Source organism: Scyliorhinus torazame, chromosome 7 (assembly GCF_047496885.1).
Source record: "Scyliorhinus torazame isolate Kashiwa2021f chromosome 7, sScyTor2.1, whole genome shotgun sequence".
In the NCBI taxonomy this organism is placed as follows: domain Eukaryota; kingdom Metazoa; phylum Chordata; class Chondrichthyes; order Carcharhiniformes; family Scyliorhinidae; genus Scyliorhinus; species Scyliorhinus torazame.
This window is the reverse complement of record NC_092713.1, coordinates 165732604-165756344: the sequence shown is the minus strand read 5'-3', so window position 1 is coordinate 165756344 and position 23741 is coordinate 165732604. Positions and strand designations below refer to the sequence as shown.

The 23741-nt window shown below is 48.7% G+C and overlaps 1 protein-coding gene across 8 annotated transcripts in view; it reads right to left on the bottom strand.

Annotated features, from left to right (window-relative positions):
* Window positions 1-23741, bottom strand: part of LOC140426675 (2-5A-dependent ribonuclease-like) — an 81594-nt gene that overhangs the window by 7336 nt on the left and 50517 nt on the right. For all 8 annotated transcript variants that reach the window (XM_072511762.1, XM_072511763.1, XM_072511765.1 and 5 more), the window contains 2 exons: window positions 22493-22625; window positions 1422-1540 (listed from right to left, as the gene is read on the bottom strand). In XM_072511762.1, the coding sequence (XP_072367863.1) occupies window positions 1422-1540; window positions 22493-22625 (252 nt within the window). The remainder of the gene's footprint in view (window positions 1-1421; window positions 1541-22492; window positions 22626-23741) is intronic.

The following is a 23741-nucleotide window of genomic DNA, read 5'->3' as shown; positions in this document are numbered from 1 at the left end:
TCTTTTCGTTTTCCAGTGCCTCCCCATCTTCAACCCGCGGTCCTTTTTTAGGCGGATTAATAAGATTATTGTGGGCTTTGTGTAGGGGGGGTAAGCCCCTGCGGGTGAAGAGGGCAATGCTCGAGTGGAATCGGGGAAATGGTGGGCTGGCGTTGCCAAATTTCAGCAACTACTACTGGGCGGCTAACATAGCCATGGTGAGGAGGTGGGGGTGGGGGTGGGGGGGGGGAGAGCCGGCGTTGGTGCCCTAGGGAGGATGGACGGGGGTTCCGAATTTGGCGGAGAGCGGGGATTGAGAGGATGGGGGACTTGTTCTTGGAAGGTAGCTTCCCGAGTGTGAGGGCGCTGGAGGATAAGTTTGCATTGGCTGGACTGGAGGAAATGAACTCCGATATTTACAGGTACGGGACGTTTTGCGGAAGCAGGTACCAACCTTCCCACTCCTGCCGCTAAGGAGGATTCAGGACAGGGGTGGTCTCTAGAGGATGGATAGGAGAGGGGAGAGTCTCGGACATATATGAAGAGCTTATGAGTTCGGAGGAGACGCAGACCGAGGAGCTGAAGCGAAAGTGGGAGGAGGAGCTGGGGGTGGGGGGGAGGGGGGGGGTGGCCAACGAACCATGTCCACATGTTCTGGCCATGTCCAAAACTGAGTGGATTTTGGCAGGGGTTTGCCGACACCATGTCCACGGTATTAAATACGAGGATGGTAATGAGCTCGGAGGTGGCGATTTTTGGGGTATCGCAGGACCCAGGAATCCAGGAGGAGAAAGAGGCAGACGTTCTGGCCTTTGCTTCCCTGGTAGCCCGGAGGAGTAAATTGTTGGCATGGAGGGACTCAAAGCCCCCGAAGTCGGAGACCTGGCTTTCAGACATGGCAGGCTTCCTCTGCCTGGAGAAAATTAAGTTCGCCATGAAAGGGTCTCTGCTGGGGTTCGCCCGGGGGTGGCAACCATTCGTCGACTTCCTCGCAGAGAACTAGTCGTCAGCAGAAAGGGGGGGGGGGGAAAGAGAGGAGGTTATGTTAGTGCAGGTTAGGGGGGTAAGTAATGGCAAGACCTGCGGGAGAAGGTGGTGGAATTTGCACTATGTATATATTTCTCTTGTTATTTATATTGTTGATTTTGTTGCTGTCAAAATGCCAAAGTAATAACTCAATAAAACATTTATTTAAAAAAAAGAAATGGGATGTGCTGTGTTCTCACTGAAAGGCAGAGCAGTTTAGAGCAGCTGAATGGCCCATCTCCTATGAAAGGATCCCTTCAACCCAGCAATCAGTCAAGTGAATCTTCGTTAGTCTCCCTGGGCCTGTTAAGAGCTTTTAGGAGGAAAGAAAACAGAATACTGGCAGTTATTTTTGTTTAAATCTATAGTAAAAATTAGAAAGAGGAAAGGAAAATAATGGCCCCCAATTCACATACTCCTTCTTTTCATCGAAATGCTGGATCAGGTTTCTTATGAATTTCAGGAGGTCACTGGTGGTGTCCGTATAAGGATTGCGTTGTTTCTTATTCATGTTATTTAGGGCTTCCAGATCGATCTAAAAAGAAAGGAATACCAGAGTTTATCTTTAAATTAAATTGACTTTGTAACTTCCTCATTCACATTCGAGCTTTGGCCTAGCCACCTGTTTGCATGTTCTTTCTCCTCCAGGCCAGAGGGTGGCGATCCTGCCCATGGATCTCTAACAGAAAAGAGGCATAATTACAAATGGTACGACTGGTCCGTCTGATGCTTGCCACCCGTCATTCCCCACTACCCTTCCACTATCACTGAGTTACGGTCATTGCTGTTACCTGTTTTGTTATGCTCTTGTCGTAGCATAAGCTGCTTCCTTGATGTGCACTCTGACAAAGGAAGGTTCAGACTTGGAGATAGCTTTAACACATTTATTACTGTTAACAATTCTCCTACTTGGATTCGACGCTACTGTTAATCCTTCTATAGCTACTCAGACTAACTAACCAGTCTGCTGCAATCCACGTGGTGGGAGTGAAAGAGACTGAGCATGTGTGATGTGTCCTTTTATATGGGTTGGTGTAATGCCCTCCTGTGGTAATGTCACCTCTGTGTGTATCGCAACTGCCCATTGGTCGTGTCCTATCTTACTGACCTATTGGTTGACTGTCTGTGTGTCATGTCTCTGGTGTTCCCTCTAGTGTCTAGCTAGGTGTAGTGTATGTACATTAACCCTTTGTGTACTTACAGTGATGTTTTTCACCACATTACCAACTAAAGAAGCAGTTTGAAGAACAACAGACTCAAAAACTTACTAATGAGAAACTGGGTGGAAATTTCTTTTTACGGATGCTGTAAACTGTCGTTATAAAATCATTACTTCCCCTTGCCTTCTCTGGTATCTCCCACTTTGTTACAGGTCATATCAGAAGCATAGGAGAATGGGAAATTTGTAGCTACACCCTCTCCTTCAATATGTTGCAATATGATACCTTGAATTACTTTATTCAAAGTATCGTATTGCATCTTTGAATTTGTCTATATATGTGTTTCTGGAACCCACCTCTTCATTCACCTGAGGAAGGAGCAGTGCTCCGAAAGCTAGTGATTCGAAACAAATCTGTTGGACTTTAACCTGGTGTTGTAAGACTTTTACTGTGCTCACCCCAGTCCAACGCCGGCATCTCCACATCATGGATTCAATATGTTGCTACGAGCACTCTAATGCCTCGAACCAATCTGCTCATGAACAGTTAATTATCTTTCATACAAACGTGGCATCAACGAGTCCTAACAAGACTGGAGTCAATGGGAATCAGGGAGAAAACTCTCCACTAGCTGGAGTCATACCCAGCACAAAGGAAGATGGTTGTGGTGGTTGGAGGTCACTCATCTCAGCCCCAAGACATCACTGCAGGAGTTCCTCAGGGTAGTGTCCTAGGCCCAACCATCTTCAGCTTCTTCATCAATGACCCTCCTTCCATCATAAGGTCAAAAGTGGGGATGTTTGCTGATGACTGCACAATATTCAGCACCATTCGTAATTCCTCAGATATTGGAACAGTCCACGTCCAAATGCAGCAAGACCTGGATAATATCCAGGCTTGGGCTGAGAAATGGCAAGTAACACTCGCCAGGTGTTCGACAAGTGCCAGGCAATGACCATCTCCAACAAGAGAGATGTAACTGACGTCCCATGACATTCAATGGCATGACCATTGCTAAATCCCCAAATATTCACATCCAGAGGGTTACCATTGACCAGAAATTGAAATGAACCAGCCATATAAATACTGTGGCTACAAGAGCAGGTCAGAGGCTGGGAATTATGTAGTGAGTAATGTGGTGTTGGGTGTTCTAACACACAGAAGAGCCAACACAGTTGCATATGGTACAACACTTGTTTATTTAAACTTGCTATTTACAACTTGGTCTTTGCACTCTGCACGTGGGGGGCTCCCTGCTTGTGGTGTTTCAACAGCTCTTTCATGCTTCCTTCTCCCCAGACCTACTGACCTCCAGGTGTCGTGCTCGTGCTTTTTATGTGGTTGGTGTTCTTGTCTGTGATTGGTTGTGGTGTTGTGTACTCTGATTTGCCTGTTAGTGTGTCCATCATGATGTGTGTGTTTGAATATCATGACATCCCCCCTTTTTACAAAGATATGTGCCTACGTGGTAATAAATATGATCGTGACGTGAGTGCATCTAAGAGTGTGTGTGTGTCGTGTGCAGCATGTGTCTATGACGGAACTATGTACATGGGGCGATGTCGAGTGCGTCACATGAATCCAGTTGTACCATAACATAACAGAAATGCGAACGAGAGAAGAAGAAAAAAAATTTTGAACAGTTGTCCAGTCAGACGACATCTGGAACGATAAACAACAACAGGTTATCATGTAAAATTGTCCAACTTATTAAACATATGAACTGTATTATAAGTCCATTCTAATGGGTTTGCGACGAATTCGGGTTGACCGCCTTAAGGGTGGATCAAGAACCACCGGCTGCTGTGCAGGCATGGCCATGGGTGGCGATGGAAAGGGCGTGATGTGCGGCAGCTCCACAAAGTCATCCTCGGAAGCCTGTTGAGGATCTGGCGTGTTGTGTGGCTGTGAACGTGGAAGTCGGCGAAGGGCGCGCCGATTGCGGCGACGCACGGAACCATCCGGCATGCGAACCAGGAACGAGCGGGGAGCCACTTGTCGGAGGACTTCGGCCGGTGCTGACCAGCCACCATACGGTTGATGGACGCGTACTTTGTCTCCGGAGGACAGGGGGGGCAGGTCCGTCGCTCGTGTGTCGTACCGACCTTTCTGGCGATCACGCTGCAGTTGCATGTCCCGAAGAACCGCCTCATGGTCTGTTGTCGGTGCCAGGACGGAAGGTACCGTCGTCCTGAGGGAGCGACCCATTAGTAGCTGCGCTGGCGAGAGGCCCGTGGATAACGGGGCCGATCGATAGGCCAGCAAGGCAAGGTTAAAGTCCGATCCGGCATCAGCCGCCTTGCACAGGAGCCGCTTTGCGATGTGGACACCCTTTTCAGCCTTCCCGTTCGATTGTGGATGCAGAGGGCTGGATGTCACATGAGTGAAACCATATGCTGCGGCAAAGGACGACCATTCACGGCTGGCAAAACAAGGTCCATTGTCTGACATGACAGTCCTTGGAATGCCATGGCGAGCAAACGTTTCCTTGCAGGCCCCAATGACTGCGGACGACGTCAGATCATGGAGAGGCATGACTTCCGGGTAGTTTGAGAAGTAGTCTATAATAACAATGTAATCTCTGCCGAGCGCGTGAAATAGGTCAACACCCACCTTCGCCCAGGGGGACGTCACCATCTCGTGTGGTAGAAGTGTTTCCGGAGGTTGCGCCGGCTGAAACCTCTGACAGGTTGTGCAGTTGAGCACCATGTTGGCTATGTCTTCATTAATACCCGGCCAATATACCGCCGCCCGGGCCCTTCGTCTGCATTTTTCGACACCCAAGTGGCCTTCGTGTAGTTGACGAAGAATCATCTGGCGCACACTGTGTGGAATGACGATCCTATGCGATTTCATAAGGACCCCGTCTATATTGGTGAGATCATCTCGCACATTGTAAAACTGGGGGCACTGCCCTTTTAGCCACCCTTCCGTCATGTGGCGCATCACTCGCTGCAGCAGAGGGTCAGTCGCCGTCTCTGCGCGTATGTGGGCCAGACAAGGATCATCAGCTGGCATATTTGCTGCTGTCAGAGTCACGTGTGCCTCAATTTGACGCACGAACCCCTCCGCATCTGGTGGTGTGCTCACTGCTCGGGAAAGAGTGTCCGCCACTATGAGTTCCTTCCCCGGAGTGTAGATCAGTTCAAAATCGTACCTCCTGAGTTTGAGTAAGATGCGCTGGAGGCGAGGAGTCATGTCGTTCAGGTCTTTGTTAATGATGTTGACCAGGGGGCGGTGGTCAGTTTCGACCGTGAATCGTGGCAGGCCATACACATAGTCGTGGAACTTGTCCAGTCCAGTTAACAAGCCCAGGCATTCTTTTTCGATTTGCGCGTAGCGCTGTTCGGTAGGGGTCATGGCTCGTGAGGCATACGCAACCGGGGCCCATGATGACGTGCTGTCTTTTTGCAGGAGTACCGCTCCAATACCAGATTGGCTGGCGTCTGTTGAGATCTTTGTAGGGCGAGTCGCGTCAAAGAAGGCCAGCACTGGTGCCGTGACCAGTTTGTGCTTGAGCTCCTCCCATTCCTGCTGATGCGACTGGTGCCAGTTGAATTCCGTCGATTTTTTTACGAGATGGCGCATGTTTGTTGTATGAGAAGCCAGGTTGGGAATGAACTTCCCAAGGAAGTTGACCATGCCCAGGAATCTTAAGACAGCCTTCTTGTCAGCCGGTTGTGGCATGGCTGTGATGGCGCTAACCTTGTCTGCATCGGGACGGACCCCGGACCTTGAGATGTGGTCCCCGAGGAATTTCAGCTCCGTCTGGCCGAAAGCACACTTCGCACGGTTGAGACGCAGGCCATTTTGCCGTATGCGGGTGAAGACACGTCGAAGACGATGCATGTGTTCCTGCGGAGTGGTGGACCAAATGATGATATCGTCCACATATACACGTACCCCTTCGATGCCTTCCATCATCTGCTCCATAATGCGGTGGAATACTTCAGATGCCGAAATGATGCCGAATGGCATCCGGTTGTAGCAGAATCTGCCAAAAGGGGTGTTGAATGTGCATAGTCTTCGGCTGGCCGGGTCCAGTTGGATCTGCCAGAATCCTTTGGACGCATCCAATTTAGTGAATATGTTGGCTCGCGCCATCTCGCTGGTGAGGTCTTCTCGTTTTGGGATGGGATAGTGTTCCCGCATGATGTTGTTGTTCAGATCTTTTGGATCTATACATATACGGAGCTCGCCAGAGGGCTTCTTTACACAGACCATGGAGCTGACCCATGGCGTGGGCTCCGTGACCTTGGATAGGACCCCTTGGTCCTGAAGAATCTGCAGTTGTGCCTTGAGGCGGTCTTTGAGAGGCGCAGGAACCCTGCGAGGTGCGTGAACGACAGGGATGGCGTCCGGTCTGAGTCGAATCTTGTACGTGTGTGGCAATGTCCCCATGCCTTCAAAAACCTCCTGGTTGTGAGCGAGGAGGGAATGGAGATTCGCGTGGAACTCAGCATCCGGGAAGTCGGATATCTCATCTGGAGAGAGAGACATGATGCGCTGTACCAGGTGAAGGACCTTACACGCTTGTGCGCCCAGTAACGAGTCCTTTGATGAGCCCACAACTTCGAAGGGGAGTGTGGCCGTGTACCTCTTGTGAGTCACCTGTAGCTGGCAAGATCCTACGGACGGGATAACGTTCCCGTTATAGTCAACCATCTTAAGCCGGGATGGTGTGATGAGTGGTTTGACCTTCATGGCCTGGACTGCAGAGTAAGCAATCAGGTTGGCGGATGCGCCGGTGTCCAGACGGAAGGCGACGCGCGATCGGTTGACCGTCAGGGTGGCACACCACTCATCGTCTGGATTGATGGCATTGACCTTGTTGACATCAATGACGGCAACTCTGAAGTCATCCTGGTCATCTGCATCACTTAACTGGAAGTCTTGATGCGTGGGCTGGACGGTCCTGACTCGTGTGCGAGGTTGTCGAGGATGCGCCGGATCCATGGGTTGAGCCGCACGACAGCGGGCTGCGTAGTGGCCTATCATGGCACATCTGTTGCACTGTTGGTATTTTGCAGGACATTGCCCTTTTAAGTGTAGACCTCCACACTTGCTGCACGTCATGACGTCACGGCGTTCGTTGCGCCACTGCGCATGCGCAGTGCGATCTTGCGGTGGGCGCGCCTGCGCAGTGCGTCCCTCGTTGTGGCCGTTATTCTTGGCGCGCACCTGCGCGGGAGACCGCGAAAAGCGCGGGAAGCGGCCGCTGTCGTCCGGGCCGTGGGGCGGGAAGAAATCGACGGCCTGGATGCGTTCAACGTCGTGGGCGGCCTGGCTTGCCGATTCGACGGCTGGGGACCCCCTCCGTGCCAACTCGGACGCCTGAAATCGGGCAAAACGGCAGGTCGCATTTTCATGGAGGACACAGGCTTCCACAGCAGACGCTAAGGTGAGGCTCTTTATTTTAAGAAGCTGCTGGCGTAGGCCACTGGAGGCAACGCCAAAAACAATCTGGTCCCTGATCATGGACTCTGTGGTGGTGCCGTAACCGCAGGACTGCGCTAGAATCCGGAGGTGCGTCAAAAAGGGTTGAAAAAGCTCCTCCTTACCTTGCAGGCGTTGCTGAAAGATGTATCTTTCGAAAGTTTCGTTTACTTCAGTTTGAAAGTGCTGGTCCATTTTGAGGATGACCGTGTCATATTTGGCCTGGTTTTCGCCTTCCTCGAACACCAGTGAATTAAAGACATCATTTGGGTGGGGGCCTGCGTAGAAGAGGAGCATTGCAATCTTCGAATCATCCGAGACATTCTGTTTTTCGGTGGCACGGATGTACAGGTCAAATCGCTGCCTGTAGAGCTTCCAGTTGGTGCCTAGGTTCCCCGTGACTTGCATCGGCTGCGGTTTGCCGGTGTGGTCCATGTCCAGAATGGCAGGTTGGTAGGCAGGTATCGATCCACTCCTGTACCATGTGGTGTTGGGTGTTCTAACACACAGAAGAGCCAACACAGTTGCATATGGTACAACACTTGTTTATTTAAACTTGCTATTTACAACTTGGTCTTTGCACTCTGCACGTGGGGGGCTCCCTGCTTGTGGTGTTTCAACAGCTCTTTCATGCTTCCTTCTCCCCAGACCTACTGACCTCCAGGTGTCGTGCTCGTGCTTTTTATGTGGTTGGTGTTCTTGTCTGTGATTGGTTGTGGTGTTGTGTACTCTGATTTGCCTGTTAGTGTGTCCATCATGATGTGTGTGTTTGAATATCATGACAAGTAACTCACCTCCTGACTCCCCAAAGCCTGTCACAAGGTACAAGTCAGGAGTGTAATGGAATAATCTCACTTGCCTGGATGAGTGCAGCTCCAAGAACACTCAAGAAGCTCAACACATATCCAGTACAAAGCAGCCGCTTGATTGACCCTCTTTGACTGTCACTTATTCCACTATCAATATACTGTGTACCATCTACAAGATGCACTGCAGGAGCTCACCAAGGCTCCTTTAACAGCACCTTCCAAACATAGAACATAGAACATAGAAAATACAGCACAGAACAGGCCCTTCGGCCCACGATGTTGTGCCGAACCTTTGTCCTAGATTAATCATAGATTATCATTGAATTTACAGTGCAGAAGGAGGCCATTCGGCCCTTTGAGTCTGCACCGGCTCTTGGAAAGAGCACCCTACCCAAACTCGACACCTTCACCCAACACCAAGGGCAATTTGGACATTAAGGGCAATTTATCATTGGCCAATTCACCTAACCTGCACATCTTTGGATTGTGGGAGGAAACCGGAGCACCCGGAGGAAACCCACGCAGACACGGGGAGGACGTGCAGACTCCGCACAGTCAGTGACCCAAGCCGGAATCGAACCTGGGACCCTGGAGCTGTGAAGCAATTGTGCTATCCACAATGCTACCGTGCTGCCCTTGAGAACAAATAAATCTACACTATATCATTTAACCGTAATCCATGTACCTATCCAATAGCTGCTTGAAGGTCCCTAATGTTTCCGACTCAACTACTTCCACAGGCAGTGCATTCCATGCCCCCACTACTCTCTGGGTAAAGAACCTACCTCTGATATCCCTCCTATATCTTCCACCTTTCACCTTAAATTTATGTCCCCTTGTAATGGTTTGTTCCACCCGGGGAAAAAGTCTCTGACTGTCTACTCTATCTATTCCCCTGATCATCTTATAAACCTCTATCAAGTCGCCCCTCATCCTTCTCCGTTCTAATGAGAAAAGGCCTAGCACCCTCAACCTTTCCTCGTAAGACCTACTCTCCATTCCAGGCAACATCCTGGTAAATCTTCTTTGCACCTTTTCCAAAGCTTCCACATCCTTCCTAAAATGAGGCGACCAGAACTGTACACAGTACTCCAAATGTGGCCTTACCAAAGTTTTGTACAGCTGCATCATCACCTCACGGCTCTTAAATTCAATCCCTCTGTTAATGAACGCGAGCACACCATAGGCCTTCTTCACAGCTCTATCCACTTGAGTGGCAACTTTCAAAGATGTATGAACATAGACCCCAAGATCTCTCTGCTCCTCCACATTGCCAAGAACTCTACCGTTAACCCTGTATTCCGCATTCATATTTGTCCTTCCAAAATGGACAACCTCACACTTTTCAGGGTTAAACTCCATCTGCCACTTCTCAGCCCAGCTCTGCATCCTATCTATGTCTCTTTGCAGCCGACAACAGCCCTCCTTACTATCCACAACTCCACCAATCTTCGTATCATCTGCAAATTTACTGACCCACCCTTCAACTCCCTCATCCAAGTCATTAATGAAAATCACAAACAGCAGAGGACCCAGAACTGATCCCTGCGGTACACCACTGGTAACTGGGATCCAGGCTGAATATTTGCCATCCACCACCACTCTCTGACTTCTATCGGTTAGCCAGTTTGTTATCCAACTGGCCAAATTTCCCACTATCCCATGCCTCCTTACTTTCTGCATAAGCCTACCATGGGGAACTTTATCAAATGCCTTACTAAAATCCATGTACACTACATCCACTGCTTTACCTTCATCCACATGCTTGGTCACCTCCTCAAAGAATTCAATAAGATTTGTAAGGCAAGACCTACCCCTCACAAATCCGTGCTGACTATCCCTAATCAAGCAGTGTCTTTCCAGATGCTCAGAAATCCTATCCTTCAGTACCCTTTCCATTACTTTGCCTACCACCGAAGTAAGACTAACTGGCCTGTAATTCCCAGGGTTATCCCTAGTCCCTTTTTTGAACAGGGGCACGACATTCGCCACTCTCCAATCCCCTGGTACCACCCCTGTTGACAGTGAGGACGAAAAGATCATTGCCAACGGCTCTGCAATTTCATCTCTTGCTTCCCATAGAATCCTTGGATATATCCCGTCAGGCCCGGGGGACTTGTCTATCCTCAAGTTTTTCAAAATGCCCAACACATCTTCCTTCCTAACAAGTATTTCCTCGAGCTTACCAATCTGTTTCACACTGTCCTCTCCAACAATATCGCCCCTCTCATTTGTAAATACAGAAGAAAAGTACTCGTTCAAGACCTCTCCTATCTCTTCAGAGTCAATACACAATCTCCCGCTACTGTCCTTGATCGGACCTACCCTCGCTCTAGTCATTCTCATATTTCTCACATATGTGTAAAAGGCCTTGGGGCTTTCCTTGATCCTACCCGCCAAAGATTGTTCATGCCCTCTCTTAGCTCTCCTAATCCCTTTCTTCAGTTCCCTCCTGGCTATCTTGTATCCCTCCAATGCCCTGTCTGAACCTTGTTTCCTCAGCCTTACATAAGTCACCTTTTTCCTCTTAACAAGACATTCAACCTCTCTTGTCAACCATGGTTCCCTCACTCGACCATCTCTTCCCTGCCTGACAGGGACATACATATCAAGGACACGTAGCACCTGTTCCTTGAACAAGTTCCACATTTCATTTGTGTCCTTCCCTGCCAGCCTATGTTCCCAACTTATGCACTTCAATTCTTGTCTGACAACATCGTATTTACCCTTCCCCCAATTGTAAACCTTGCCCTGTTGCACGTACCTATCCCTCTCCATTACTAAAGTGAAAGTCACAGAATTGTGGTCACTATCTCCAAAATGCTCCCCCACTAACAAATCTATCACTTGCCCTGGCTCATTACCCAGTACTAAATCCAATATTGCCCCTCCTCTGGTCGGACAATCTACATACTGCGTTAGAAAAGCTTCCTGGACACACTGCACAAACACCACCCCATCCAAACTATTTGATCTAAAGAGTTTCCACTCAATATTTGGGAAGTTAAAGTCGCCCATGACTACTACCCTATGACTTCTGCACCTTTCCAAAATCTGTTTCCCAATCTGTTCCTCCACATCTCTGCTACTATTGGGGGGCCTATAGAAAACTCCTAACAAGGTGACTGCTCCTTTCCTATTTCTGACTTCAACCCATACTACCTCAGTAGGCTGATACTCCTCGAACTGCCTTTCTGCAGCTGTTATACTATCTCTAATTAATAATGCCACCCCCCCACCTCTTTTACCACCCTCCCTAATCTTATTGAAACATCTATAACCAGGGACCTCCAACAACCATTTCTGCCCCTCTTCTATCCAAGTTTCCGTGATGGCCACCACATCGTAGTCCCAAGTACCGATCCATGCCTTAAGTTCACCCACCTTATTCCTGATGCTTCTTGCGTTGAAGTATACACACTTCAACCCCTCTCCGTGCCTGCAAGTACTCTCCTTTGTCAGTGTTCCCTTCCCCACTGCCTCATTACACGCTTTCGCGTCCTGAATATCGGCTACCTTAGTTGCTGGACTACAAATCCGGTTCCCATTCCCCAGCCAAATTAGTTTAAACCCTCCCGAAGAGTACTAGAAAACCTCCCTCCCAGGATATTGGTGCCCCTCTGGTTCAGATGCAACCCGTCCTGCTTGTACAGGTCCCACCTTCCCCAGAATGCGCTCCAATTATCCAAAAACCTGTGATACCTCCCACCTCGAAGGACAAGAGCAGCAGATACAAGGGAACACCACCACCTGGAAGTTCCCCTCTGAGTCACTCATCATCCTGACTTGGAAATATATTGCCATTCCTCCACTGTTGCTGGGTCAAAATCCTGGAACTCCCTCCCTAACAGCACTGTGGGTGTACCTACACCACATAGACTGCAACGGTTCAAGAAGACAGCTCACCATTAACTTCTAAAGGGGCAATTTGGAATGGGCAATAAATGCTGGTCCTGCCAGCGACCCCCACATCCCGTGAATTTTTTATTTTATTTATAATTCTGTTTTATAATAACACACTGCAATAAGAATCTTTATTGTCACAAGTAGGCTTACATTAACACTGCAATGCAGTTTCTGTGAAAAGCCCCAAGTTGCCACATTCCGGTGCCTGTTCGGGTCACAGAGTCCAAATTACGTAATTTACCTAACTACACGGCTTTCGGGACTTGTGGGAGGAAACCGGAGTACCTGGAGGAAACCCGCGCAGACACAGGGAGAATGTGCAGGCTCCCGCACTGTGGCCATTTAAAATGGCCATCCGCAAAGGAGTATGGGAATTGTGGTCAGGTTGGGACCAGACGTGTGTATGGTGCAGAGGAAACCAGACCTATACAGAAACTTGGACCCGCTAAAGGTCAATCACCGATCTCCCCAGGACAATGGGGCTCAGATTGAAACATAACAGCAGTAACTGTTCACAGAGAGTCCATAGTTTCGGGAGTTCACGGAGAGAGAGTCCATAAGGCAGCGGGAGTTCACAGAGAGAGAGTCCATAAAGCAGCAGGAGTTCACAGAGAGTTCATAGTTTCGGGAGTTCACGGAGAGAGAGAGTCCATAAAGCAGCGGGAGTTCACGGAGAGAGAGTCCATAAGGCAGCGGGTGTTCACGGAGAGAGAGTCCATAAGGCAGCGGGAGTTCACAGAGAGAGAGTCCATAAAGCAGCGGGAGTTCACAGAGAGTCCATAGTTTCGGGAGTTCACGGAGAGAGAGAGTCCATAAAGCAGCGGGAGTTCACGGAGAGAGAGTCCATAATGCAGCGGGAGTTCACAGAGAGAGAGTCCATAAAGCAGCGGGAGTTCACAGAGAGTCCATAGTTTCGGGAGTTCACGGAGAGAGAGAGTCCATAAAGCAGCGGGAGTTCACGGAGAGAGAGTCCATAAGGCAGCGGGAGTTCACAGAGAGAGAGTCCATAAAGCAGCGGGAGTTCACAGAGAGTTCATAGTTTCGGGAGTTCACGGAGAGAGAGAGTCCATAAAGCAGCGGGAGTTCACGAAGAGAGAGTCCATAAGGCAGCGGGAGTTCACAGAGAGAGAGTCCATAAAGCAGCGGGAGTTCACAGAGAGTCCATAGTTTCGGGAGTTCACAGAGAGAGAGAGAGTCCATAAAGCAGCGGGTGTTCACGGAGAGCGAGTCCATAAGGCAGCGGGAGTTCACAGAGAGAGAGTCCATAAAGCAGCAGGAGTTCACAGAGAGTTCATAGTTTCGGGAGTTCACGGAGAGAGAGAGTCCATAAAGCAGCGGGTGTTCACGGAGAGAGAGTCCATAAGGCAGCGGGAGTTCACAGAGAGAGAGTCCATAAAGCAGCGGGAGTTCACGGAGAGAGAGTCCATAAGGCAGCGGGAGTTCACAGAGAGAGAGTCCATAAAGCAGCGGGAGTTCACAGAGAGTCCATAGTTTCGGGAGTTCACGGAGAGAGAGAGTCCATAAAGCAGCGGGAGTTCACGGAGAGAGAGTCCATAATGCAGCGGGAGTTCACAGAGAGAGAGTCCATAAAGCAGCGGGAGTTCACAGAGAGTCCATAGTTTCGGGAGTTCAGTTCCGGGAGCAGGCCTATTGGCTGACTGTAAATCAGGAAGGATACAAAAGGTGTGGCTGAAGTGCCTTTAGAAAGGGAGTGCTGGAAGCAAACAGAGTGTATCTGAGTTTGGGTAAGGCTGAGTTCGGGTAAGAGGTGAGTGAGGGCTGTGTTTTTTTGGAGTTTTGTGTTTGGGGTTGAGTTTCCAAAAAAAACCCAATTGATTAGGTAAATTAATTAACTAGTTAAGGGAATTTGGTGCTCATCTTAAGGAGGTGCAGAGAAGCAGACCTGTGAGGGAGTCTCGGGAGCAATATATCACAGCCAGCAGGTAAGTGATTGGCTTGTGACTGGTAAGTGATTTTACTTTTCTCTCTTTGACTTTCTCTTAGCTGTGTAGTGTAGTTCAAATTTAACTTCAGGTTTAAGTCATGGCAGGAGAGCTCAGACCTGTGTCATGCTCCTCTTGTGAGATGTGGCAATTCAGGGTCCCTTCTGGTGTCCCTGAGTCCTTCATCTGCAAGACGTGTGTCCAACTGCAGCTCCTGTTAGACCGCTTGACGGCTCTGGAGCTGCGGATGGATTCACTTTGGAGCATCCGCGATGCTGAGGAAGTTGTGGATAGCACATTCAGTGAGTTGGTCACACCGCAGATTAAAATTACTGAGGCAGATAGGGAATGGGTGACCAACAGACAGAGGAAGAGTAGGAAGGCAGTGCAGGGATCCCCTGCGGTCATCTCCCTCCAAAACAGATTTACCGTTTTGGAAACTGTTGGGGGAGATGGCTCACCAGGGGAAGGTGGCAGCAGCCAGGTTCATGGCACCGTGGCTGGCTCTGCTGCACAGAAGGACGGGAAAAAGAGTGGCAGAGCTATAGTGATAGGGGATTCAATTGTAAGGGGAATAGACAGGCGTTTCTGCGGACGCAAACGAGAATCCAGGTTGGTATGTTGCCTCCCTGGTGCAAGGGTCAAGGATGTCTCGGAGCGGCTGCAGGGCATTCTGGAGGGAGAGGGTGAACAGCCAGCTGTCGTGGTGCATATAGGCACCAACGATATAGGTAAAAAACGGGATGAGGTCCTACAAGCTGAATTTAGGGAGTTAGGAGTTAAACTAAAAAGTAGGACCTCAAAGGTAGTAATCTCAGGATTGCTACCAGTGCCACGTGATAGTCAGAGTAGGAATGACAGGATAGCTAGGATGAATACGTGGCTTGAGAGATGGTGCAAGAGGGAGGGTTTCAAATTCCTGGGACATTGGGACCGGTTCTGGGGGAGGTGGGACCTGTACAAATCGGACGGTCTGCATCTGAGTGGGACCGGAACCAATGTTCTCGGGGGGGTGTTTGCTAGTGCAGTTGGGGAGGGTTTAAACTAATGTGGCAGGGGGATGGGAACGGATGTAGGAAGTCAGTGGGGACGGAAACAAAAGGCAGGAAGGGAGAGTGTGTAAAGCATGACCAGAGAAAGCAGGGCAGAGAGCAAGGAAAGTCTACATTAAACTGCATTTATTTCAATGCAAGGGGCCTGACGGGCAAAGCGGATGAACTCAGGGCATGGATGGGTACATGGGACTGGGATATTATAGCTATGACTGAAACATGGCTAAGGGAGGATCAGGACTGGCAGCTCAATGTTCCGGGGTACAGATGCTATAGAAAGGATAGAACAGGAGGTAAGAGAGGAGGGGGAGTGGCGTTTTTGATTAGGGAGAACATCACGGCAGTACTTAGAGGGGGTATATCCGAGGGTTCGCCCACTGAGTCTATATGGGTGGAACTGAAAAATAAGAAGGCAGAGATCACCTTGATATGACTGTACTACAGGCCCCCAAATAGTCAGCGGGAAATTGAGGAGCAAATATGTAAGGAGATTACAGATAGCTGCAAGAAAAATAGGGTGGTAATAGTAGGGGACTTTAACTTTCCCAACATTGACTGGGACAGCCATAGCATTAGGGGCTTGGATGGAGGGAAATTTGTTGAGTGTATTCAGGAGGAATTTCTCATTCAGTATGTGGATGGACCGACTAGAGAGGGGGCAAAACTTGACCTCGTCTTGGGAAATAAGGAAGGGCAAGTGACAGAAGTGTTAGTGAGGGATCACTTTGGGACAAGTGACCATAACTCCATTAGTTTTAAGATAGCTACGGAGAATGATAGGTCTGGCCCAAGAGTTAAAATTCTTAATTGGGGCAAGGCCAATTTTGATGGTATCAGACAGGAACTTTCAGAGGTAGATTGGGGGAGACTGTTGGCAGGCAAAGGGACGGCTGGTAAATGGGAGGCTTTTAAAAATGTGTTAACCAGGGTTCAGGGTAAGCACATTCCCTTTAGAGTGAAGGGCAAGGCTGGTAGAAGTAGGGAACCCTGGATGACTCGAGATATTGAGACTCTGGTCAAAAAGAAGAAGGAGGCATATGACGTACATAAACAACTGGGATTAAGTGGATCCCTTGAAGAGTATAGAGATTGTCGAAATAGAGTTAAGAGGGAAATCAGGAGGGCAAAAAGGGGACATGAAAGTGCTTTGGCAAATAATGCAAAGGAGAATCCAAAGAGCTTCTACAGATACATAAAGGGAAAAAGAGTAACTAGGGACAGAGTAGGGCCTCTTAAGGATCAACAAGGACATCTATGTGCAGAGCCACAAGAGTTGGGTGAGATCCTGAATGAATATTTCTCATCGGTATTCACGGTGGAGAAAGGCATGGATGTTAGGAAACTAAGGGAAATAAATAGTGATGTCTTGAGAAGTGTGCATATTACAGAGGAGGAGGTGCTAGAAGTCTTAAAGCGCATCAAGGTAGATAAATCCCCGGGACCTGATGAAATGTATCCCAGGATGTTGTGGGAGGCTGGGGAGGAAATTGCGGGTCCCCTAACAGAGATATTTGAATCATCGGCAGCCACAGGTGAGGTGCCTGAAGATTGGAGAGTAGCGAATGTTGTGCCCTCGTTTAAGAAGGGCAGCAGGGAAAAGTCTGGGAACTACAGACCGGTGAGCCTAACGTCGGTAGTAGGTAAGTTGCTAGAAGGTATTCTGAGAGACAGGATCTACAAGCATTTAGAGAGGCAAGGACTGATTCGGGGCAGTCAGCATGGCTTTGTGCGTGGAAAATCATGTCTCACAAATTTGATTGAGTTTTTTGAGGGGGTGACCAAGAAGGTAGATGAGGGCAGTGCAGTAGACATTGTCTACATGGACTTTAGCAAAGCCTTTGACAAGGTACCGCATGGTAGGTTGTTGCAGAAGGTTAAAGCTCACGGGGTCCAGGGTGAGGTTGCCAATTGGATTCAAAATTGGCTGGACGACAGAAACTGAGGGTGGTTGTAGAGGGTTGTTTTTCAAACTGGAGGCCTGTGACCATTGGTGTGCCTCAGGGATCGGTGCTGGGTCCACTGTTATTTGTGATTAATATTAATGATTTGGATGAGAATTTAGGAGGCATGGTTAGTAAGTTTGCAGATGGCACCAAGATTGGTGGCACAGTGGATAGTGAAGAAGGTTATCTAGGATTGCAACGGGATCTTGATCAATTAGGCCAGTGGGCCGACGAATGGCAGATGGAGTTTAATTTAGATAAATGTGAGGTGATGCATTTTGGCAGATCGAATCAGGCCAGGACCTACTCAGTTAATGGTATGGCGTTGGGGAGAGTTATAGAACAAAGAGATCTAGGAGTACAGGTTCATAGCTCCTTGAAGGTGGAGTCGCAGGTGGACAGGGTGGTGAAGAAGGCATTCGGCATGCTTGGTTTCATTGGTCAGAACATTGAATACAGGAGTTGGGACGTCTTGTTGAAGTTGTACAAGACATTGGTACAGCCACACTTGGAATACTGTGTGCAGTTCTGGTCACCCTATTATAGAAAGGATATTATTAAACTAGAAAGAGTGCAGAAAAGATTTACTAGGATGTTACCGGGACTTGATGGTTTGAGTTATAAGGAGAGGCTGGATAGACTGGGACTTTTTTCCCTGGAACGTAGGAGGCTTAGGGGTGATCTTATAGAGGTCTATAAAATAATGAGGGGCATAGATAAGGTAGATAGTCAACATCTTTTCCCAAAGGTAGGGGAGTCTAAAACTAGAGGGCATAGGTTTAAGGTGAGAGGGGAGAGATTCAGAAGGGCCCAGAGGGGCAATTTCTTCTCTCAGAGGGTAGTGAGTGTCTGGAATGTGCTGCCAGAGGTAGTAGTAGAGGCGGGTACAATTGTGTCTTTTAAAAAGCATTTAGATAGTTACATGGGTAAGATGGGTATAGAGGGTTATGGGCCAAGTGCGGGCAACTGGGACTAGCTTAATGGTAAAAACTGGGCGGCATGGACTGGTTGGGCCGAAGGGCCTGTTTCCATGCTGTAAACTTCTATGATTCTAACAGACTCGGGGGCGCCTATTCACCTCATTTGGAAGTGCATACGTGCCTTGGACAATAACAACCAGGACCTGCCCAGCTATCAAGGTACCCGCCCCTAATTGGCCAGAATCTATAAGGGTGATCGAAACCCTATTAATCTATTGGATCCCGAGTTGGGACCGCCCGAAAGATTGGAGGATAAGAGGAACAGCACGACCAACGCTAGCTCTCTTTTGGGACCGGCCTCTGCCCCACCAACTGTAGCATATCAACCAGCCAAGTTCAAGGACCCGCGATCGCTACCTGAAGGACGAGCCGCAGCCTAGACGTACCTGACGACTTCCAGCCGCCACACGTGGGGATTCAGACAAAGGTCTTGTCTAACCTGCACAGAGCCGGTCACTTGAAAGTTAAGTAAAGTTCATTTAAGCTCACGTTTGGTATGTTGCCTCCCAGGTGCAAGGGTACGTGATGTCTCGGATCGTGTTTTCCGGGTCCTTAGGGGGGAGGGGGAGCAGCCCCAAGTCGTGGTCCACATTGGCACCAACGACATAGGTAGGAAAGGGGACAAGGATGTCAGGCAGGCTTTCAGGGAGCTAGGATGGAAGCTCAGAACTAGAACAAACAGAGTTGTTATCTCTGGGTTGTTGCCCGTGCCACGTGATAGTGAGATGAGGAATAGGGAGAGAGAGCATTTAAACACGTGGCTACAGGGATGGTGCAGGCGGGAGGGTTTCAGATTTTTGGATAACTGGGGCTCTTTCTGGGGAAGGTGGGACCTCTACAGACAGGATGGTCTACATCTGAACCTGAGGGGCACAAATATCCTGGGGGGGAGATTTGTTAGTGCTCTTTGGGGGGGTTTAAACTAATGCAGCAGGGGCATGGGAACCTGGATTGTAGTTTTAGGGTAAGGGAGAATGAGAGTATAGAGGTCAGGAGCACAGATTTGACGTCGCAGGAGGGGGCCAGCGTTCAGGTAGGTGGTTTGAAGTGTGTCTACTTCAATGCCAGGAGTATACGAAACAAGGTAGGGGAACTGGCAGCGTGGGTTGGTACCTGGGACTTCGATGTTGTGGCCATTTCGGAGACATGGATAGAGCAGGGACAGGAATGGATGTTGCAGGTTCCGGGGTTTAGGTGTTTTAGTAAGCTCAGAGAAGGAGGCAAAAGAGGGGGAGGTGTGGCGCTGCTAGTCAAGAGCAGTATTACGGTGGCGGAGAGGATGCTAGATGGGGACTCTTCTTCCGAGGTAGTATTGGCTGAAGTTAGAAACAGGAAAGGAGAGGTCACCCTGTTGGGAGTTTTTTATAGGCCTCCTAATAGTTCTAGGGATGTAGAGGAAAGGATGGCGAAGATGATTCTGGATATGAGCGAAAGTAACAGGGTAGTTATTATGGGAGACTTTAACTTTCCAAATATTGACTGGAAAATATATAGTTCGAGTACAATAGATGGGTCGTTTTTTGTACAGTGTGTGCAGGAGGGTTTCCTGAAACAATATGTTGACAGGCCAACAAGAGGCGAGGCCACGTTGGATTTGGTTTTGGGTAATGAACCAGGCCAGGTGTTGGATTTGGAGGTAGGAGAGCACTTTGGGGACAGTGACCACAATTCGGTGACGTTTACGTTAATGATGGAAAGGGATAAGTATACACCGCAGGGCAAGAGTTATAGCTGGGGGAAGGGCAATTATGATGCCATTAGACGTGACTTGGGGGGGATAAGGTGGAGAAGTAGGCTGCAAGTGTTGGGCACACTGGATAAGTGGGGCTTGTTCAAGGATCAGCTACTGCGTGTTCTTGATAAGTATGTACCGGTCAGACAGGGAGGAAGGCGTCGAGCGAGGGAACCGTGGTTTACCAAGGAAGTGGAATCTCTTGTTAAGAGGAAGAAGAAGGCCTATGTGAAGATGAAGTGTGAAGTTTCGGTTGGGGCGATGGATAGTTACAAGGTAGCGAGGAAGGATCTAAAGAGAGAGCTAAGACGAGCAAGGAGGGGACATGAGAAGTATTTGGCAGGAAGGATCAAGGAAAACCCAAAAGCTTTCTATAGGTATGTCAGGAATAAGCGAATGACTAGGGAAAGAGTAGGACCAGTCAAGGACAGGGATGGGAAATTGTGTGTGGAGTCTGAAGAGATAGGCGAGATACTAAATGAATATTTTTCGTCAGTATTCACTCAGGAAAAAGATAATGTTGTGGAGGAGAATGCTGAGCCCCAGGCTAATAGAATAGATGGCATTGAGGTACGTAGGGAAGAGGTGTTGGCAATTCTGGACAGGCTGAAAATAGATAAGTCCCCGGGACCTGATGGGATTTATCCTAGGATTCTATGGGAGGCCAGGGAAGAGATTGCTGGACCTTTGGCTTTGATTTTTATGTCATCATTGGCTACAGGAATAGTGCCAGAGGACTGGAGGACAGCAAATGTGGTCCCTTTGTTCAAAAAGGGGAGCAGAGACAACCCCAGCAACTATAGACCGGTGAGCCTCACGTCTGTAGTGGGTAAAGTCTTGGAGGGGATTATAAGGGACAAGATTTATAATCATCTAGATAGGAATAATATGATCAGGGATAGTCAGCATGGCTTTGTGAAGGGTAGGTCATGCCTCACAAACCTTATTGAGTTCTTTGAGAAGGTGACTGAACAGGTAGACGAGGGTAGAGCAGTTGATGTGGTGTATATGGATTTCAGCAAAGCGTTTGATAAGGTTCCCCACGGTAGGCTATTGCAAAAAATACGGAGGCTGGGGATTGAGGGTGATTTAGAGATGTGGATCAGAAATTGGCTAGCTGAAAGAAGACAGAGGGTGGTGGTTGATGGGAAATGTTCAGAATGGAGTACAGTCACAAGTGGAGTACCACAAGGATCTGTTCTGGGGCCGTTGCTGTTTGTCATTTTTATCAATGACCTAGAGGAAGGCGCAGAAGGGTGGGTGAGTAAATTTGCAGACGATACTAAAGTCGGTGGTGTTGTCGATAGTGTGGAAGGATGTAGCAGGTTACAGAGGGATATAGATAAGCTGCAGAGCTGGGCTGAGAGGTGGCAAATGGAGTTTAATGTAGAGAAGTGTGAGGTGATGCACTTTGGAAGGAATAACAGGAATGCGGAATATTTGGCTAATGGTAAAGTTCTTGAAAGTGTGGATGAGCAGAGGGATCTAGGTGTCCATGTACATAGATCCCTGAAAGTTGCCACCCAGGTTGATAGGGTTGTGAAGAAGGCCTATGGAGTGTTGGCCTTTATTGGTAGAGGGATTGAGTTCCGGAGTCGGGAGGTCATGTTGCAGCTGTACAGAACTCTGGTCCGGCCGCATTTGGAGTATTGCGTACAGTTCTGGTCACCGCATTATAGGAAGGACGTGGAGGCTTTGGAGCGGGTGCAGAGGAGATTTACCAGGATGTTGCCTGGTATGGAGGGAAAATCTTATGAGGAAAGGCTGACGGACTTGAGGTTGTTTTCGTTGGAGAGAAGAAGGTTAAGAGGAGACTTAATAGAGGCATACAAAATGATCAGGGGAATGGATAGGGTGGACAGTGAGAGCCTTCTCCCGCGGATGGATATGGCTGGCACGAGGGGACATAACTTTAAACTGAGGGGTAATAGATATAGGACAGAGGTCAGAGGTAGGTTCTTTACGCAAAGAGTAGTGAGGCCGTGGAATGCCCTACCTGCTACAGTAGTGAACTCGCCAACATTGAGGGCATTTAAAAGTTTATTGGATAAACATATGGATGATAATGGCATAGTGTAGATTAGATGGCTTTTGTTTCGGTGCAACATCGTGGGCCGAAGGGCCTGTACTGCGCTGTATTGTTCTATGTTCTATGTTCTAAGCTGTGACGTATAGTTAATGTGCAGTAGCGTGTAGATTATTAAGTATAGAACCAATCCTGTGTCTAATAATAAACAATAATTGAACTAATATACTGGTTGTGTGGTCATTTGTCCAATACACGGAACCTACTCATGTCTTGTGGTTACTAATAAAGAGAGAGGTCCAACAGCACAGACAGTGACCAAGCCGGGAATCGAACCTGGGACCCTGGCGCTGTGAAGCAACAGTGCTAACCACTGTGCTACCATGCCGCCCTATTGAGGTCTTTAGCAGCTGATAGCATCTAAGCCACACACATGTAACTGTCATTCGGTGCTAATCAGACCCCAGACAGCTCTGGGGATTACAGATTCAAAGCTGTACCTTCTCTGTCCACTTGTGAAAGGATCTCTCCTGGTCCTCGCCCGCCTTGTTCAAAATCTGGACTATCTGACTGGAAACATTCCGTTTTGTCACATCGTTTTCATTGGCAACGCCTTGGATAAACTGGCTCTTTCTGGAATGAAAACATAAAAAGCTCAGTTACGGGCTGGGTAACGTTGTGGCTAACGTCCATCCCTACCTCTGGACCAGAAGCTCTGGGTTCAAGTCTCACTATCAGGACTTGTGGGCGACAGAAATTGGGTTCATAACATGATTATCAACCTGGAAATCTTTCCAAGAAGCCCGGTGAGAGGCAGTAAGAGCGGGAGAAGTTTCCTGGTCAGCCAGACTGCAGAAGGTAACAGCAAACCACTGTAATTATCTGCCAAGTATCATCATGGGCCAATCCATTAGAAACATAGAAAATAGAGGCAGGAGGAGGCCATTCGGCCCTTCGAACCTGATTCTGTCTTCCCCTCCATTTCCTTTTATCCCTTTCGCCCTAAGAGCTAATAATAATAATAATCTTTATTAATGTCATAAGTAGGCTTGCATTAACTGCAATGAAGTTACTGTGAAAATCCCCTAGTCGCCACGTTCCGGCGCCTGTTCGGGTACACAGAGGGAGAATTCAGAATATCCAATTCATCTAACCTGCACGTCTGGCTGCAGACACGGGGAGAACGTGCAGCCGCCGCACTGACAGTGAACCAAGCCGGGAATCGAACCTGGGACCCTGGCACTGTGAAGCAACAGTGCTAACCACTGTGCTACCATGCACTGCTGCCTCACGGTGCCAAGAGCCCTATTATTATTATTATTAACCACTGCATCACCGTGCTGCCCCAACTGAGTTCTGTATTAGTGAATTCCACAGGCCGACCACTCACTGGGTGAAGAAATTTCTCTTCATCTCACTTTTAAATGGTTGACCCCGTATCCTCAGACTGTGACCCCTGGTTCTGGGCACCCCCACAATCGGGAACATCCTTCTTGCATCTACCCTGTCTAGTCCTGTTAGAATTTTATTGGTTTCTATGAGATCCCCCTTCACTCTTCTAAACTCCAGTGAATATAATCCTAAGCAACTCAATCTCTCCTCATATGTCTGTCCCGCCACCCCAGGAATCAGCCTGGTAAACCTTCGCTGCATTCCCTCCATAGCAAGAACATCCTTCCTCAGAAAAGGACACCAAAACTGCACACAATACTCCATGTGTGGCCTCACCAAGGCCCTGTACAATTGCAG